The sequence below is a fragment of the Raphanus sativus genome, chromosome 3 (assembly GCF_000801105.2).
Source record: "Raphanus sativus cultivar WK10039 chromosome 3, ASM80110v3, whole genome shotgun sequence".
NCBI classification, from domain to species: domain Eukaryota; kingdom Viridiplantae; phylum Streptophyta; class Magnoliopsida; order Brassicales; family Brassicaceae; genus Raphanus; species Raphanus sativus.
In genome coordinates this window covers 4255900-4272843 of record NC_079513.1, presented here as the reverse complement: position 1 = coordinate 4272843, position 16944 = coordinate 4255900, and the positions used below count along the sequence as shown (strand labels likewise).

The following is a 16944-nucleotide window of genomic DNA, read 5'->3' as shown; positions in this document are numbered from 1 at the left end:
CTTCAACAATTAATGATATTTTAAAGTTGTTATTTTTTGTCAACTTAAAGTTGTCTAAACTATTTGAAAATATAAAAAATAGTCAAAAGTAAACATATAAAGTAGATAAACAATAATCAAACACCAAAAATATTTAACATATATATTTATTCTTCATCCAAATATTGAAGTTCAACCTGTTTTTTAATTTTTAATTTAGATATTTTGGCTTACATTACTCAAATTTATATGTTTTGAGAAATTTAAAATATATATAAATTTTGAAAATTTTAAAATAATTCAAACGGGTTATTTGTATTCGAACCGAACCCGGAAATATCCGAATCAAACCGAAACCAAAATTTATAAATATTTGAATGTTGCTGAAATCTTTAAACTCTAGATACTCAAACTCAAATGGATTTTAACGGAATCAGTGGGTATCCAAATACACATCCCTAACGTAGTCAATATAAAACGATCAAGTATTACAAATACATCATTTAGTATAAATAAATAAAAATTAAAACAGAAAATTAATACCCGTGCGGTCGCACGGGTCAAGATCTAGTATCTCTTAAATGACATAGAGGATTTTGAATAGACATCAATCTAATAGAAATGAAGAAAACTTACTTCTGTTGCAGTGGACTGACCGCCCCAGGACCCACCTCTAAATATATTTTTTTCATTTTTTTAGTTTTTGTCAACTTTTTTTATTATTAATATGTATTATTAAATTTAAACTAGATAATATCATAAAGTATATTATTTTAAACTTTTAAAAATATATTATTAATCAAAAATCAAATAGATTAGCTACTTTACAATATTTTAAGTATTTAGTTTTTTAATAACATTTGTTTTTATAAATATATTAATGGAAGGGCCTAAAAAAAAATTTGCCCATAAACCCATGTTTCTATTGAGCCGGCCTTGTTCCTGAACTCAAGTTTTCGAATGAAGTGCAAGTCAACAATCTCTTTTGGTAGAGTTTGAATATCAGTCTAATCCAACTCAAGATTGAAAAGAGAATTTAATCCACCAATTGAACTCAGAATGTTTTTTAGATGTTATTCTCCTGTATAAAATTCAGTCAAATGTGGTAGTGGGTCGAGGTTTAAAGGTAGCTCCTTCACCTCCCATTGAGAATATTTTCTTCAATGACATGAGCTCATTGAATAGTGTCACTGTCAGGTATCTTAGAAAGAGATGCACAACATGAAGCTTTTGGAGATTTTTTAGATATCCAATGAAATTTGGATGATTTTGCAGTGATGTCCGACTGAGATCTAGTTCTTCCAGCGATGTCAACATTCCTAGACACAAAATTAACTCTTGACTATATATATTTGCAACTCTTGGGACTGGATTAATCCTTTAAAGATTTTCAAGGAGAAAATTTGATTCTGGTAACTTCTTGGTTGGAGTTTCATCCATAAGATCTTCCTGACACTCGGATTTTCTTTAGCACCAAAATTTTCTTGCAGGACAATCAGATTTGAACAGATAGAGCGGAAAAGCTTTTCCAAAGGCTTCTGTCCAAAATCATCCACAAGAAACTCAGTGAGCTTCGGACAGTACCTACAATCCAAGTGAGGTCATGTTCTAAAATTAACAACTGATCTATGAATCTCCACCAGATGCATGCATCGTTCCAGGAGAAGCTTCTCTAAGGATGTATGGTTTGATAATTCAGGAATGGCTTAATTCTAAGCTACGGCAACCACACAAATTTACAACCATAAGTTTCTATCCATAATTTGTACTAAAAAGGAGGTTGATGATGCTCAAACTCATATGAAAGAAGAGTTCAAAATGAAAGATCTCAGAAAGATAAAGTTTTGTTTAGGGCTCCAGATAAAGCATTTCCGAGAATCAATCAAATTATACAAAAAAGTTATTGAAACGCTTTATATGGACAAAGTGACTCCTTTGAGTACTCCAATGGTAAATAGATCTTTCGATGTTGAGAGAGATCCTTTTAATTAGGCGTTGTGAAGATAGCAAAAATATATTGGATCTTGAAGTATCTTATATGAGTGTTATTGGTGGGTTCTTAGATCTTGCAAATTGTACAAGATCTGATATTGTTTTTGCTACTAACCTACTTGCAAGATATAGTTATGTTTTTACTAGGAGGCATTGGAACAAAATAAAGCATATATTACGTTACCTTCAAGGTACAATTGATTTAGGGTTAATGTATTTTAGAAAATCCGAGTTTGGTATGGTTGATTTTTAGATGCATGATACTTATCAGATCTTCATAAGGGTCGATCGCAAACCGTCTATGTTTTTACAATTGGTGGAACTGCGATCTCTTGGCGTTCCCAAAAACAGACTATGGTTGTGATTTCTTCAGATCATGTAGAATCTATTGCACTTCACGAAATATGTCGAGAATGTGTGTGGCTTTGGTCAATGAGTCATCACATACAAGAAAAAAGTGGAATATTTATTAAAAATGAGCCAACAAAAGTTTTTGAAGATAACTCTGCTTGTGACGCTCAACTTAAAGAAGAATACATCAAGAGCGACAGAACAAAGCACATCCCTCCAAGATTTTTCTCGTACATATGAGAGCTTAAGAAAAATCAAAAAGTGAAAATCGAGTATGTACAGTCATGCGACAATTCAGATGACTTGTTCACCAAGGCTCTTCCCACTAAACATTCTGAAAATACGTCTATGGTATCGGAACGCGGCATTTGCATGAACTATGAAAAAATCTATTTCCATTATTCTCAGGGAGAGATTTCATCACAGTAGAGATTTCGTCACAGTACTCTCCTTTTTTCATCATGGTTTTTATCCTATCAGGTTTTTCCATGAATAATTTTTAACGAGACTGTATGTAATACAAGATGAATAATCAAGGGGAAGTATTATAAAGTGATGATTAATCATCTTGCAAGGATAGTTGTCATTCTGCGTATTATCCTTCTCATCATTCAGCTGACTTGTTCACCAAGACTATTCTCACTAAACATTCTGAAAACACGTATGTGGTCAGAATACGGCATTTGTATAACCTCTGAAGAAAAGCATGTCCATTATTCTCAGAGGGAGATTACATCACAGTACTCTTCTTCTCTTCTTTCCTCATCATAGTTTTTATTAGGGGTGGCACTTCGGTTATTTTATTGGTTTGGTTTGGATTCGTCGGTGTGGGTGATTCGGTTCTAGAATTTTTCCAACTGAAATAAACCATAATTATTTTTGTTTAGATCAGTTCCAGTTCGGTTTGGTTTGTGTTTTGGTTCGGTTCAATCGGGTTTCCTCGAGTTTAGTTTCTTAAGAACAATCATAATTTAAAATATAAACGCATGATCAGCAAATCATGTGACTATGAAAAATAAATTATATAAACTAAATCCAAATTAAAACTGAAACAAAAACCTCTAAAACACAAAAAGTTGATAAAAACACAATCAAATCAAAGTTGACTAAAGTAAATAGAAAAATAAAAACATCGTTAATAATGTCTTTTAAAAATAAACTATGTAAATTAAATTTAATATAAAACTGAAACAAAAACTTTTAAAATAAAAAAAATATAAGAACACAATCAAACCAAATTTAATTAAAATAAATAGAAAATTTATAAAACCAACATCGTTAATAAAGTTAATAGTGAATTTATTATTAGATTTTACTATATTGTATATTGCTAGTATATATAATTCATATGATAACAAAAAATTCATTGGTTTATCGGTTCGGTTTAATTTGGATCAGTTTAGTTGGTTCGGATTGGAAAAATTTTAAACCGAACTATTTGGTAATAGATTATGGTTTGGTTTGGATCGGTTTCGGTGCGGTTGGTTTGGTTTGACTCCGTTCGTTTCGATTTTTTGGTCCACCCCTCATTTTTAGCCCATCTAGTTTTTCTATGAACATGTTTTTAACGAGATTGTATGTGATATAAGATGAATAATTAAGAAGAAGTATTATAAAGTGATGATTAATCATATTGCAAGGACAGTTGTCTCTCTCTCTCTCTCTCTCTCTCTCTCTCTCTCTCTCTCTCTCTCTCTCTCTCTCTCTCTCTCTCTCTCTCTCTCTCTCTCTCTCAACACCACCACTAACCAAAAAGCAAAGCGATTCAATATCATGTCTCTCTATTGTCTCCATCGACCAAACACATATATAAATAAAACATTAGATATAGTATATACCTTACTATATTTTACAACAACTTTATATCTGACGTTTAAATAAAAATAAAATTCTATTGGAGATGATTTTAGAAAACACAATCCTACTTGAGGTTTCCTAACGGTTGCGTTTTGGCGTTTAGAAATATTCCGTAAACACTACTAACGTTGTGAAAGACACGTGGATGACATTAACAGTTGAGATTTCATGTGTCTTTGTACAGTTTTGTACTATAGGTTAAGCTTAGCAACACAAAGAAAAACACCCAAATTTTAGCAAAAAAAAAAAAAAAACACAAAGAAAAACACAAGATATGGAAATAAACAGATTATCCAACAAAGACCAATCTATGAGCCACATGAGCAAAGAGCACAGAATCATATTTCACATTTTCGATCTGAACCAATCAAAACCCTGAACGAATCCTACCCTTTACCTTATAGTAGCAGTTTCGTCTCTTCCTTCCTTTCACTTAGCATTTCATAGTGTCTTGAAAAAGAGTAAGAAGCTTGAAACTTTGGTATAGAAAGATGGCGTCTGTGGGTGTTTCGGAAATGCTTGGTACGCCCCTTAACTTCAGGGAAATGTCAAGATCGTCTGCTCCATTGTCATCGCACCCGGCTACCTTCAAGACAGTTGCTCTGTTCTCCAAGAAAAAGCGTGCTCCTGCCAAGGTCAAGACCGTCTCTGTTGCTAACGATGAACTCACCAAGTGGTATGGTATGTGCCTTCTGCTTCCCTTTCAAATCGTCGTGTTTGTCCTCATTCTTACTCTAAATATTCATTAATCCTCTTGTGAATGTGTTTGCACAGGTCCTGACAGGAGAATTTTCTTTGCCGGATGGTCTTTTGGACAGATCAGAGATTCCAGAGTACTTGAATGGTGAAGTTGCTGGAGAGTAAGACACTTCTCCATGACTCTTTATGTACAACTTACTTTGGCTTTGGTATTTAAGGTTTTATTGATCTGAATTGCAGCTATGGCTATGATCCATTTGGACTTGGCAAAAAGCCTGAGAATTTTGCTAAGTAAGTAGATTCGTTTCTTTAAACCTATTTCTTTATTCCCATCTCTATCTCTCATGTCTCAGAGTTGAATAATGTCATTAAGACTGGTTCTGTAATGAATGTGGTCGCCTTTGAGTTGATCCACGCGAGATGGGCTATGTTGGGAGCAGCTGATTTCATCATCCCTGAAGCTCTAAACAAATATGGCGCTAACTGTGGTCCTGAAGCTCTAAACAAATATGGCGCTAACTGTGGTCCTGAAGCCGTCTGGTTCAACGTTTTTTTTTTCTGTCTACTTCTCATCTTTCAGGAACATAAATTCACTTATATTCAATGTAACAATGCAAGAAATGTGTTATGTGATGGATGCAGACTGGTGCTCTGCTTCTTGATGGAAACACATTGAACTACTTTGGCAAGAACATCCCAATCAACCTTGTTCTTGCCGTAGTTGCTGTGTTTGTTCTCCTCGGTGAAGCCGAGTACTACAGAATCACCAACAGATTGGTATATCACTCTACATTTTAACTATTATACTATACTCCTTTTGAATTCATCATGTGGAAAACAGCTCAACTTGAAATGCAAAAACTTTGGCAGGATTTTGAGGACAAGCTATATCCAGGAGGTCCATTTGATCCTTTGGGACTTGCTAAGGACCCTGAACAAGGAGCTCTTAGATCAAGAATGGGAGATTAGCCATGTTTGCGATGTTTGGTTTTTTCATCCAAGCTTATCTTGCTGGAGAATGTCCTGTTGAGAACCTTTCAAAGCATCTCAATGATCCTTTTAGAAACAATCTGCTTACCGTCATAGCTAGAACCGCTGAGAGAGCTCCTACTCTTTAAGCCATTTCTAGTTTATAGAAGAGCTTTGAAGTTGCGTTGTAGACTTTACTTGATGACAATTTCTATTGACATTGTGAAAACAAACTTCCATCTTCATCTTCTTGATATATTGCAATGGGTATTTATCATGCTTCTAAGAAAATAACAATACATGATGACTACAATAACCTAATCAATCTTGTATTTATTCATTCCAACAATAAATATATATATATATTTGAGTCTCATGAAGCAATTTGCTTCCAAATATTTAAATTAAATAAATAGAACATGCAATCAGGACCACACACCAACACTTGCTGATTCATAAGATACATAAACATCTATTTAGAATAACCCCAGAAATCCATCTCACTTCGCAACGTAAGCTGATTCGTCTCAGGAACTGGCTGGACAACAGACGAAGAATTGTTGTTACCATCCTCAAACCTAATCCCTCTAGAAGAATCTTCATTTCCCATATGACAAGTCACAAGCCTGTCCATCATTGACCATTCCCCTAAACCTTGTTGATGGTTATGACTAGCCACTGTATCACACGTGCCAACCTCTAAACCCGGCTCACACGCTTGCTGGTATTGTAGCCCTTCACTAGCCGCACTTTCGCAATCCCTTGGAAGCCCTGAAGAGTAGTCAAATCCAAGGGAAGGTGGCTTATGGAAGATTGGTGGGTATTGATGAAGTGTAAGGTCAGGCTTGTTGAGTTCGAAGGTCGTGGCTCCGTGGTTACGTACTAGCTGGTAAGGACTGTCTCGGTGCATGAAACTACGGGCTTGGAGCGTGTTGGTGTTGTTGGAGGCATCATGATTGTAATGGTCCGTTGAGTTAATGCTTGAGCCTCCTTCAGTCACTACCTTGAACAAATTCTTCTTCATGAATACCCTACAAACCACCCATCCATCTTCCTACAAGATCAAATAATATATGTAGCAAATGTATTAATTACAAAGACCAACTTCCTAACCAATAAAAAAAAAACTTCCTAACCAATTAAATGAATTTAACGCGTCATAATACACATAGCTGTCTCAAACTATTTCAAGATTGCAAATTCTTTATCAAAATGTTTTACAAAGAATTTTGTAGAAATCAAGAACCTTAATTTATATACGTATATAGATAGTTTAAAGCCGGATTATATACTACACCCGTAAATCCCGTAAAAAAGGCTCAAGTGATAATTATGTATGATATAATTTCTTGATGATATGCCTAAATTAAAAAGAAAGATATGTATAAAGTATAGTCAAAGATTTGGAAAGACATACACTAGGGTTGCCTTGAGAATCATCAGCATCTTCAAGACGGTACTCATGCATGATCCAATCAGTCTTTTGGCCATGAGGAGCTCTTCCTTTGTAGAATACAAGTGTCTTCCTCATTCCTATCTTCTTGTAAGTGTTTCTTATGCATTTGTCTCGTCCTGTTGCCTTCCAGAACCCCGCATGAGTAGCACGGTTGGTCCTTGACCCGGTAGGGTATTTCCTATCCTTGTGGCTGAAGAAATACCATTCGTTTTGCGGAGTTGACCCTATCTTGCATCTCTCTGGGTTAAAAAAAATACAAAGTTAGCGAATATGCAAAAATACTCCTAGTGTTCTCATGTATATATCCGATAATCAAGAAATGGAAGGCTATGAAAATTTATGAGTATTTTATCTCAATAAATCATTCTACAATTAGTGAAAATGGTATGGATGTGAGATTCACAACAAGCAATAAATTGTGATATGTTGTTGAAAATGGGTTAAATAAGTAAATAATACCTTGTAAATCCCAAGGCTCGAGCTTGTTTAAGTCAACCTCTCTGATAACTTCCATCTCAAACTTATGGTAAGAGATTTTCTTCTTTAGGTAGTAATGGAGAAGCTCTTCGTCTGTCGGATGAAACCGAAACCCAGGTGGCACTCCTCCGTTCGACGACGAACCCATTTCGGTTTATTTTCGTGTTTATGCTTCTCAATATTCAAGCACTGCCTTTCTTTCTAAGCAGCTATAACTTCTTGATTATATTTATATAGACACACTCACGTTAATTGTCAACGGAGTAAATAAAATGGTATATAAATGTATGATGATGCATGTTGCTATTGATGTTGATGTTGACGGCCGGTGACCACGCCGCCGGAGATGCTCAAAAGCTATCGTAAAAAGCAAGACTCGCCGGAGATTAATATGACTTTTAATTAGTTTAATATAATGTCTCTAGCGCGCCTTGTGTTGAAGCGTTTGGTACACTTGCGTACAATTGACTGCTTCATGTGTCTCTACGCCAATGTTGACTTACTATCATTTATGAACGATCCCGATAAAAATTTAAGCACTATATTATTAGTATCATTAACCCCGTATTCAACTTTTGATTGATCTATAAGCTAAAGAACCATATGGTCTGGGTATGGGGATCTTCAACTTGGATCATATGGTTGATCATGTTTATACACTTAGACAGTATTTAATTAATAAGATAACTAAAGAGGAACAACGTAAGAGAGATATGCAATAAAGCAAGAATATAGATCATATATTTATATGAGGTTAAAACATGCATATGAATATGCCATGCACTAGGCAATGGCCAAGGTTAGGGCTTTTATTCATCACATGTGCCTATCTATGACCTCCGACTCTTTCTGATTTATTTCGTTTCTCTAATTTTCAAGCTTTCTATCTGTTTTGTTAACTTGATGCATTGATTCAAGCAAGCAAGCAATACATACATACATTCATATACATATATGGTAAGATATATTTATTTATTGATGAATTAATGAGTAAGGGATTTGATATTTAAGATAATAAAACTTATAGTAGCTATGTAAGAAAACTAGATTTTGACCTTCACTATTTATTTTCTTTGTTGAAATTCGTAAAACAATATAAAAATTGGTTAATTATAGGATCTTCAACTTTGTAACCTAATTACATAAACAATTGTGTCGATTGTATTTGTATGTTGTCTAGCTATCACATATAAAAACGTAAGATGTCTAGCTGTACACAGTGATAATGTAGCACTTCACTATTCAGAAATATATTTGGAAAGAGAAAAACGACTACCTCTTCATTGCCCTTTTGGCATGATGAATCCACAGTTTCAACAAATTTTCTCCAAAGATAACAAGGAAAGTTTGAATGGTTTGATAATGGGTTTTAGTTTTTGAAAGCTCTAGTTAATTTTTTAAAAACAGTGTGAGGTATAAATTTATGATAGAGGAGAGTTTATTTTTAAGATTTTATGAGGTACCTATAAGTATTGACTAAATAAATTGCAGAAAATCATTTTATAAATATTTTTTTGCCATAACATTAGTAACTTAAACCGTTTTAGAAGTCATAAAAGTAAAAAAATAATATAGTGTGGATATTTTGGTGAAAGACATATTAAAATGAGTCTATTAACTGCCTAAATTTTACAGGTGATGGATGAAGGAAGCATTTTACTTAAAGCCTAAGATGGTACAAAACTTCTACAATGATGACATTATCTAGAAGACGAGATTCTTTTCTTACAATCTTTTTGAGTTCATACAATTGAGGTTAAAACAATTAATAATCCACGTGAGGAAGAGGCATGTGCTCTCAAACGGTTTCACAGAGATTGGATGACAAGAGGAGAAACTTCACAATATAAGGAACATGAGAAAGACAATAATGATCATCTAGAAAAAATAGATCAATCATGTTTAGGAAAGGTGAGAATATTCTCTAGCAGTTCTCCTTTTTTTTAGAAACACTCTAACAGTTCTCTCAAAAGCCTTGTACTGTCTTTGCTTTATCTTTTGGGGATTAAGCTTTTGTTTTTCACTAAGATCTTGTCTAACAAACTGTTCGTAACACTATTATATCATGCCAGTTCTAATTCTCACAAAACAAACATAACTCTACAATCATATGTACTAAACTGAGTACAACCTTAGAAATGAACGTCTCATGCTATAGATTTGGAATCAAGTTTGCTTATGGTTTATAGAAGAGAAAAATAGCCCTTTAAAGTGGCGAAACACAAACAATGTTCGAGAAACGAGACACATTCATTAAGAAAAAAAGACAATTGCGTGACTCTGCACACTCAACCTACGTAGTGAGTTCCATGATGGCGGAAACGATATCTCCATCATTGGCTTTAAGAGCCTTAGTGGCTTTGGCCTTAGAAACACCAGCCTGAGTCATCACGAGCTCAACATCCTTGGCTTCAACACCGGTCTCATCAACATCATCATCATCTTCGTCCTCCTCTTGTGCAGCAACCGCGGCAGCTTCAGAAGCATCGGTGTTAGGGATCATAGAAGCAACGTCCGGCATCTTGAACCTCTGAGCAGCTTGAGCTTGTAGCTGAGAGCTCATGTCATCAATCTTGGCCTCACCGAATATCACATACGTCTCCGAGTTGGGACTCTTGAACACATCCGGCTTCGAGATGACAAACAAAACCTAAAAGGGATATGCAAGAACAAACAGTATCAAGCATCATTGGTTTTCAAGAAAGAACTTTGATTTAAACATAATGTTATTATTACATTCTTTGATCTCTTGATAGTCACTCTGCTAACATCTGTGACAGGTTTCATTCCAAGTTTCAGCATAGCTTTGCGGCTTTTCTTCTCGCTTCTGCTTTGTTTAGAGCTCTCATTGTCACCAGCTCCTTCAAATTTACAACAACATGAACAAAAAAGATCTTATATAGCAGTTATTAACACATAAACGGATTCAATTAAAAAACGATTTATAATCATTTTGAATAAATCAAATCGAGAAAATAGATAATACCATCGACGTTGTCATCGTCATCGTCATCCACATCGTCGTCTTCATCTCCGTCTTTGACATCCTCAACGACAACATCATCTTCCTTCTGCTCCATACACAGATGAAACAATCGGTCATACAGACAAGAAAATCGAAACAAAAGAGAGAGAGAGAGAAAGGGAAGGGAAATGAACCTCGAGCTTCATTTGCTCTTTGATGGATTCCTCAATCTTAACTTCTTCAACAACAGAGCCTGGCATCTTCCTCTTATCTTCTTCCAACGAAACCCTTTTAGAACAGCGCAGTGAAACAACTCTTAACCCTTTTCCAGTGGCGACGAATAAATATGGTCCAGTACTTGTGGGCTTACACTATAACAAGCCCTTTTTATGTAATGGGCCTTAATCAATCTAGTTTTAAGTCTCGTCGAATCGAATAGACCAGTGGGCTAAATACGTCAGTGCAGAAATATTTGCTTTTGACACGCTGACACAACTAGGCCGAAAAAAACAAACCAAACCGACCTAAGGGAACCTTGTTCGATTCATTTTTTTACTTCAGTTTCTCGATTGTTCGGTTAGTAAAATACAACTTATATTCTAAATCTATTTACTTGATTTAAATACTTTTGGTTTTTGTTTTTTTATTCGGTTTCAAACATAAAACCATTATATTTAGCTTGGATCGTATTATATGAATTTTTTAATCATGTTATTAACACACTCATTTATTTTAAAATACCATATATTCAAATAAAAGAAAAAAATAATGAAAACGATTCTACCATCAAATAAAATAATCAATTTGGAACCATAATCAAAGCTCAAAATTTTGAAACTAAAAATAAAAATAAACTACAAGCATGGAAAAAAAAAATTTCCACTCTTTCCATATTTAATGTTCATCAAAATCATCCTTCTTCGAACACAAAACTGTTCATTTATAGATAAGAAAAAAAATTGTGAATAATTTCTACTAGTTAGTGTCCATCAATGTTATAACATTCACTTCAAATTCAAAGGAATCTATAACTTCCGGTCATGCCACAATTTCAATCGGTTTGAACTCTTTATATAACACGCACCAGCTAACTTCATCTCTTTATATCCAATGTCGTACCACATACAGAAAATGATCAACTCTTATCCAGATAAATCACACAAAGGTGAACCGCAAGAAAACGAAGCAAAAACAAACTATGTCGGTGAATAAACACAATCAATTGGTTATTACAAACAACACTGATTGACATGAAACATACACTATCGGAATGAAACACAATCGGAATGATAACAAACAATGTTAAAGTGAAGCACATAGATCGAGCTGAGAATCGATGATGACTCGATAATGAATCAGGGAGATTGAGATTAGAAACAGAGAATTCTAAGCTCAAATAGAAGATATTGATGGTCGATTCAAGAAAAAAAAGGAACAAGAGAAATTATTTAAAGGCAAAGTCTCATATACTATAGTAACTAAACCAACTACATAAACTCTATCACTCAGTATTCAAACAAGATGCAAATACCGGTTCATATTGGTACCATATTGATTCAACTTTAATATATATAATTTTGTTATAAGAAGGAAGTAATTTAAAAACTTTGTAAAAGGAAAAATGTTACATTTTCTATATCATTTTAGTGTATCTTCAGTTTTACTAGTTTTTTCTTTCTTTACATGTTACATATCATTATTTTTATATTAGTAGTCTCTTATATATATATATATATATATATATATATATATATGTTGAAAAATAATATAACATTTTTTGTAGTCACGTGTCATCAATAGAATGGTTCTTAAAATCCTTAGAAAAATAGGTTGGTACATCTAAACATTTATTATACATTTTAATAAACCAACTATCAAATTGATTAGTTTTGTACAAAAGAATATTATACATTCTTTCCTTAAACACAAGTTATGAAATTACATAATATGATTAACATATTTACGATAATTAATGATTATAAATAATAAAGATTTCATAACAGTTTCTGCATTTTCTCTACTTTTGTTTAATTTTATTTTATTTAAAAAGAAATTAAACAATCACATTATTTATGTAAAATAAATTTTAATTTTTTCTGGTATGTTATATTTTGATCTTTTTTTAAAACGACTATAAATAACTAAATACCAATGATCATAAAATCGTATAGAATATATATATATATATATATATATGTATATATGTCTATTTTAATATCGTTTAAACTAAACTATATACCATATATATAAAACACATATATGTTAGTTTTGAAATTTGCATTGAAAACACATTGAGACATTAATATTTTTAATTTTTTAAATTTGAATTGAAAAAATCTCACATTGAAGATTTTATAATTAATGGTTTACATTTTTGTTACAGCAAATATAAAAATGTTAATAAAATCATATGCGTATGAAATCTCAAAAATAAATAATTATATATATATATATATATATATATCAATACCATTGAAATTTGATTATATACATATAAAATAAATAAAATGATTGTTTTGATTTAGTTACCCAAAAATATTGTCAATAAACAAGAGGTATTATTTGGTTTATGTCCTTACTCTAATTTTAATTATGTACATAATAACAAAAAATAAATTGTGATATGTAAAAATCATTTGTATACATAATCTCATCTTGTGCATGACACGGGAGATTACATAATTATTAGTGATGCGTTGTCTTTTTAGGTAACCAAAAGTAGGACACACAAGTGGATGGAGTGAACTTACATAATCTTACATCCAAGTTTTATACATATAATCTTCATGGCTAATTTGAAATTATTATCAAATTAAAAAATGATAATTTACATTTCACTCCGCACATGGCACATATTTTCACCTAGTACAGTGATATTCTTGACGGAAAATACATAAGATGTTACAATAATAATACTGTAATAACTAGGTGCGAAACCCCCGCGCAAGCGCGGGGTCGGGGATTGCTTTATATACATATGTGGAGTTGATGTTGTTCTTTGCTGTGGTGTATGTTTTCCAAGTGTTGCAATGAAATAAAATTGAGTTTGGGAGTCTAAGGGAGTTCATTTGTTTGTTGTTTACGTGTTGTTTGTAAATAATGTTCATCTAACGATAAGGTGATTTTTTGTTATGTTGGAGAAATCAAGCACATAGACCATAGCTTTCATAGCGAGACTCCATACTGGACACAGCAGAGACAACTCAATTAGAAATTAGTAAGGACAAAAAAGAGGAAAAAGATATTTACAATATTTTGATTTTCAGTCACTAAACTCGAGTATTAAGAAAAAAAATAAAAATAATAATGAAACATGCGATTAATAAATATCATTTTATAATAAAGTTTGAAAATAAAAGAAAATAAGATATTGATTATCTTTTTAAATGCCTCTGTCGCATTCTACACAAGTGAGATGAGTTTGTTTGGGCATCTACGGACTTAAAAAGAAGTTATATTATTCCTAGAAAACTAACTATTTTAGTTTGCTCGACGGTGGGCCTGGAAGCCCAAATCCATATGAGACGTAAGTGAAGTGTTCTTCGTGAAGTTCCCGCCCTTGTATAGGTCGGAAAAGTGTCTGATTTTTTTCTCCTTTGCCTGTGTATGATTGTGTTCTTTAGTGGTGTAATATATCTATAAAGGTAAGGTTTTTGGTTTATTGTTCAGAGTTGCTTACCTTTGCTCATTTGTGTTACGCTCAACCCACTGATTTTCTTCCACATCTTGGCCTTCATCATCAATACCTACATAATAAAGTTGGAAAATTGTTAAATTGCTATACGTGGTGTATAGTTTTAGTTGAACTGATTTGTTGTCTGTTAAGTTAATTTTTAGTTCAGCTGATTGAATGTATATATGTTATAAATTTGCTTTTGAATGGTTAGCAGGAGGCGAGAGGTGATCGGTAGTTTTTATTACACAGAGTATTTATGGATTTTAAGTAATGGTTGTTTTCAGTGTTAGTGTTTGTGATTTCTTCAAAGCTTAATAGTATAAGTACTTATGCAATTTTTTTGTTAAAGGCAGAAACAAACATACCGGTTGTTTCTGGTAGGTCATTGAATGCCTCTTTGTAGACGATGTTTGTGATGGTGCTAGTTCCACTGGTGCGGTTGCTGATAAAGACAACAGAAAGGTTTCCACTGCACATAGTACATATGGTAGCATTAGATAATCAAACATTACAGTTGCTGAAGACAACAATATCAGTTCTTACCTGCTCGTGAACTTGGTAAAGTTCTTCACAACAAATAGCAGTTAAGAGAAGGAAAGAGAATACAATATCTCACATTCAAACAACATTAGTGATTCTTTCGATTGCCTGTTCTCTCGAATCTGTGAAGCTTCTAAGTACATATCAATTTCTGTCCGAGTCCTGAAAAACAGTACACAAAAAAACTAAGACTAATGCCATCATCTGGAAAGAATATTCTCAAGTTCAGTAAACAAAAGCCAAAAAAAAAAGGAAAACTTACCACTATAAAGCGAGGTTTTCTCGGAAGAGCAGAGATGTAGTTAAACCATCTAGAATCTTTCTGAAGACGCTTCACTTATAAGATAAGTAGCTTGCAAAGGTCAATCCGGAACCTCATCACGTTTCATCACTTCACCAGCCTCACCATTGGTACACACCTAAACCCATGAAAGGAATCTAAAGCTCATGATTTTATTGCAAGTTTAGATAAAAGTTCAACGCTTTTGAACTTACGGTATCAGCACTGATTATAAGAGAAGGAGGAACGAAGAGAAGATTCTCTCATTTTCTTAGGTTCTGAGACGCGACGAATTCTCCCTCTCTAATGTCGAATCTGATATGTCAGGACATCGTCGATGGATCCTTTTGTGATCTCGCCAGCCGAAACAGAGCTGTGGATTCCGGGGCGGCTTCAGGACGCCGAAAGAGGTGGGAAAGACAGTGTTAGAGTTTGGGTACAGAAACGGTGATGTCGACGTTTCTGTTTGCAAATCATTAGGTTTGCAGATTATGATAAACGTAGACGGCGAGGTTGAATGGGGAAGCAAGATAATAATCTATGATATGGGCCTAAACTGTGTATGTGTTTTAACTTAAAGTCCAGAATAGAAAAAATTAAAGCCCACACGTTTTAAAAACGCTGACGTGGCGCAAAGGGAGAGCCTCAAGTGCCTCATTATATTATAGATTCATTTCTTGTATTCATTACCTGTATTCATTTCCTGTATTCATTTCTTTCTCTTTCTATTAGTAGTTAATTTTGTTGATATCTTCTTTTCTTAACTAGTTAAAATATTTTGTATGGACTAAAGAATAACTGTTTTATCCGTCCACAAATAAAACATGTCACAGTTTCTATTTTGAAAATGTTAAACAATAAAATCCGGGACCTTATGGTTTGGTGGTAAGAAAATAGGTTTGGGTCGCAAACACATTTCAAGTTCGATCTACATGATGTGATAAATTAAGTCATGTTATTTTGAATATCTATATAGATAGGGATCCTTACTTTTAGCCCATTTAAATACTCTAAAAGAGAGTTCATCCATGGGAGGCATCTCCCTTTTGGAGATTAATCTCAACCATTTATAAGTTTGCGATACTCCAAATTAATCAAAAAAGGAAAATGTTGAACAACATTGTTCTAAAAAAAATTGTTGAACAACGTTGTTCTCAATAGAAACTAAATTAATGTAGAAAATGTAAAACACAAAAATGGAAACTAAGTTTTGAGAACAACAGTGACTATGTTTTGTGCGATGGTGAAGCTACAATGGCTTTTGTAGTGACGAGTGCTCAGGATCTTTTTTTCTTCCTTCGAAAATCGATGGTCGTGGCCACATGACTTCTCGGAGAGCAGCTTCTCCGTAAAATATGTCTACAAATCTTCGATTTTGTTACAGATAAACAAGATCTACGAAATGCTGTTTTGTCATGTCCGTGGGAGTTTAGTTTCATAAGTCTTCTTTCCACTTTTCTCCTTTGATCTTCTTTTTGTTCAGTTGTTTTTGTTCTTCGTCTGAGTTATTTCTGTTAGTTAGCCGGGTTTTTTTCCGATACTAAGTTTTTTTCTCCAACGTCAAAAACCTATCCTAAGTTGTAAGTAAGTTATAACCATGGTTTCCAATATTTTTGGGGTTATTAATTAAATATAGCATAGGGTTAATTTGATGAATGATCATATTGAAAAATATATATATTAGATTTGTAGTAAGAAGATTG

The 16944-nt window shown here is 33.4% G+C and overlaps 3 protein-coding genes and 1 long non-coding RNA gene across 4 annotated transcripts; 2 read left to right on the top strand and 2 right to left on the bottom strand.

The window, feature by feature from the left end:
* The first annotated feature begins 4437 nt into the window (after positions 1-4437).
* Positions 4438-6129, top strand: LOC108846434 (chlorophyll a-b binding protein CP26, chloroplastic). Its single transcript, XM_057005951.1, is given in 8 exon segments — positions 4438-4860; positions 4954-4973; positions 4975-5039; positions 5119-5173; positions 5252-5425; positions 5521-5655; positions 5749-5824; positions 5827-6129. Coding segments are annotated over 8 exon segments (885 nt in total). The 5' UTR covers positions 4438-4670; the 3' UTR covers positions 5997-6129.
* Positions 6130-6191: 62 nt separating this feature from the next.
* Positions 6192-8142, bottom strand: LOC108846844 (protein BEARSKIN2). The gene is made up of 3 exons (XM_018620040.2): positions 7763-8142; positions 7265-7542; positions 6192-6901 (listed from the first exon to the last, which is right to left on the bottom strand). Exons 1-3 carry the CDS (start codon positions 7926-7928, stop codon positions 6320-6322), a joined length of 1026 nt encoding a protein of 341 aa, XP_018475542.1. The 5' UTR covers positions 7929-8142; the 3' UTR covers positions 6192-6319.
* A 364-nt stretch (positions 8143-8506) lies between these two features.
* Positions 8507-9809, top strand: LOC108844492 (uncharacterized). Its single transcript, XR_001948466.2, has 2 exons — positions 8507-8737; positions 9416-9809. It is a non-coding gene; the product is annotated as an uncharacterized LOC108844492 (long non-coding RNA).
* Positions 9810-9912: 103 nt separating this feature from the next.
* LOC108844490 (nascent polypeptide-associated complex subunit alpha-like protein 4) lies at positions 9913-11100 on the bottom strand. The gene is made up of 4 exons (XM_018617757.2): positions 10940-11100; positions 10767-10851; positions 10517-10641; positions 9913-10430 (listed from the first exon to the last, which is right to left on the bottom strand). The coding sequence occupies exons 1-4, from the start codon at positions 11003-11005 to the stop codon at positions 10074-10076; spliced, it is 633 nt and encodes a 210-aa protein (XP_018473259.1). The 5' UTR covers positions 11006-11100; the 3' UTR covers positions 9913-10073.
* Positions 11101-16944: the final 5844 nt, after the last annotated feature.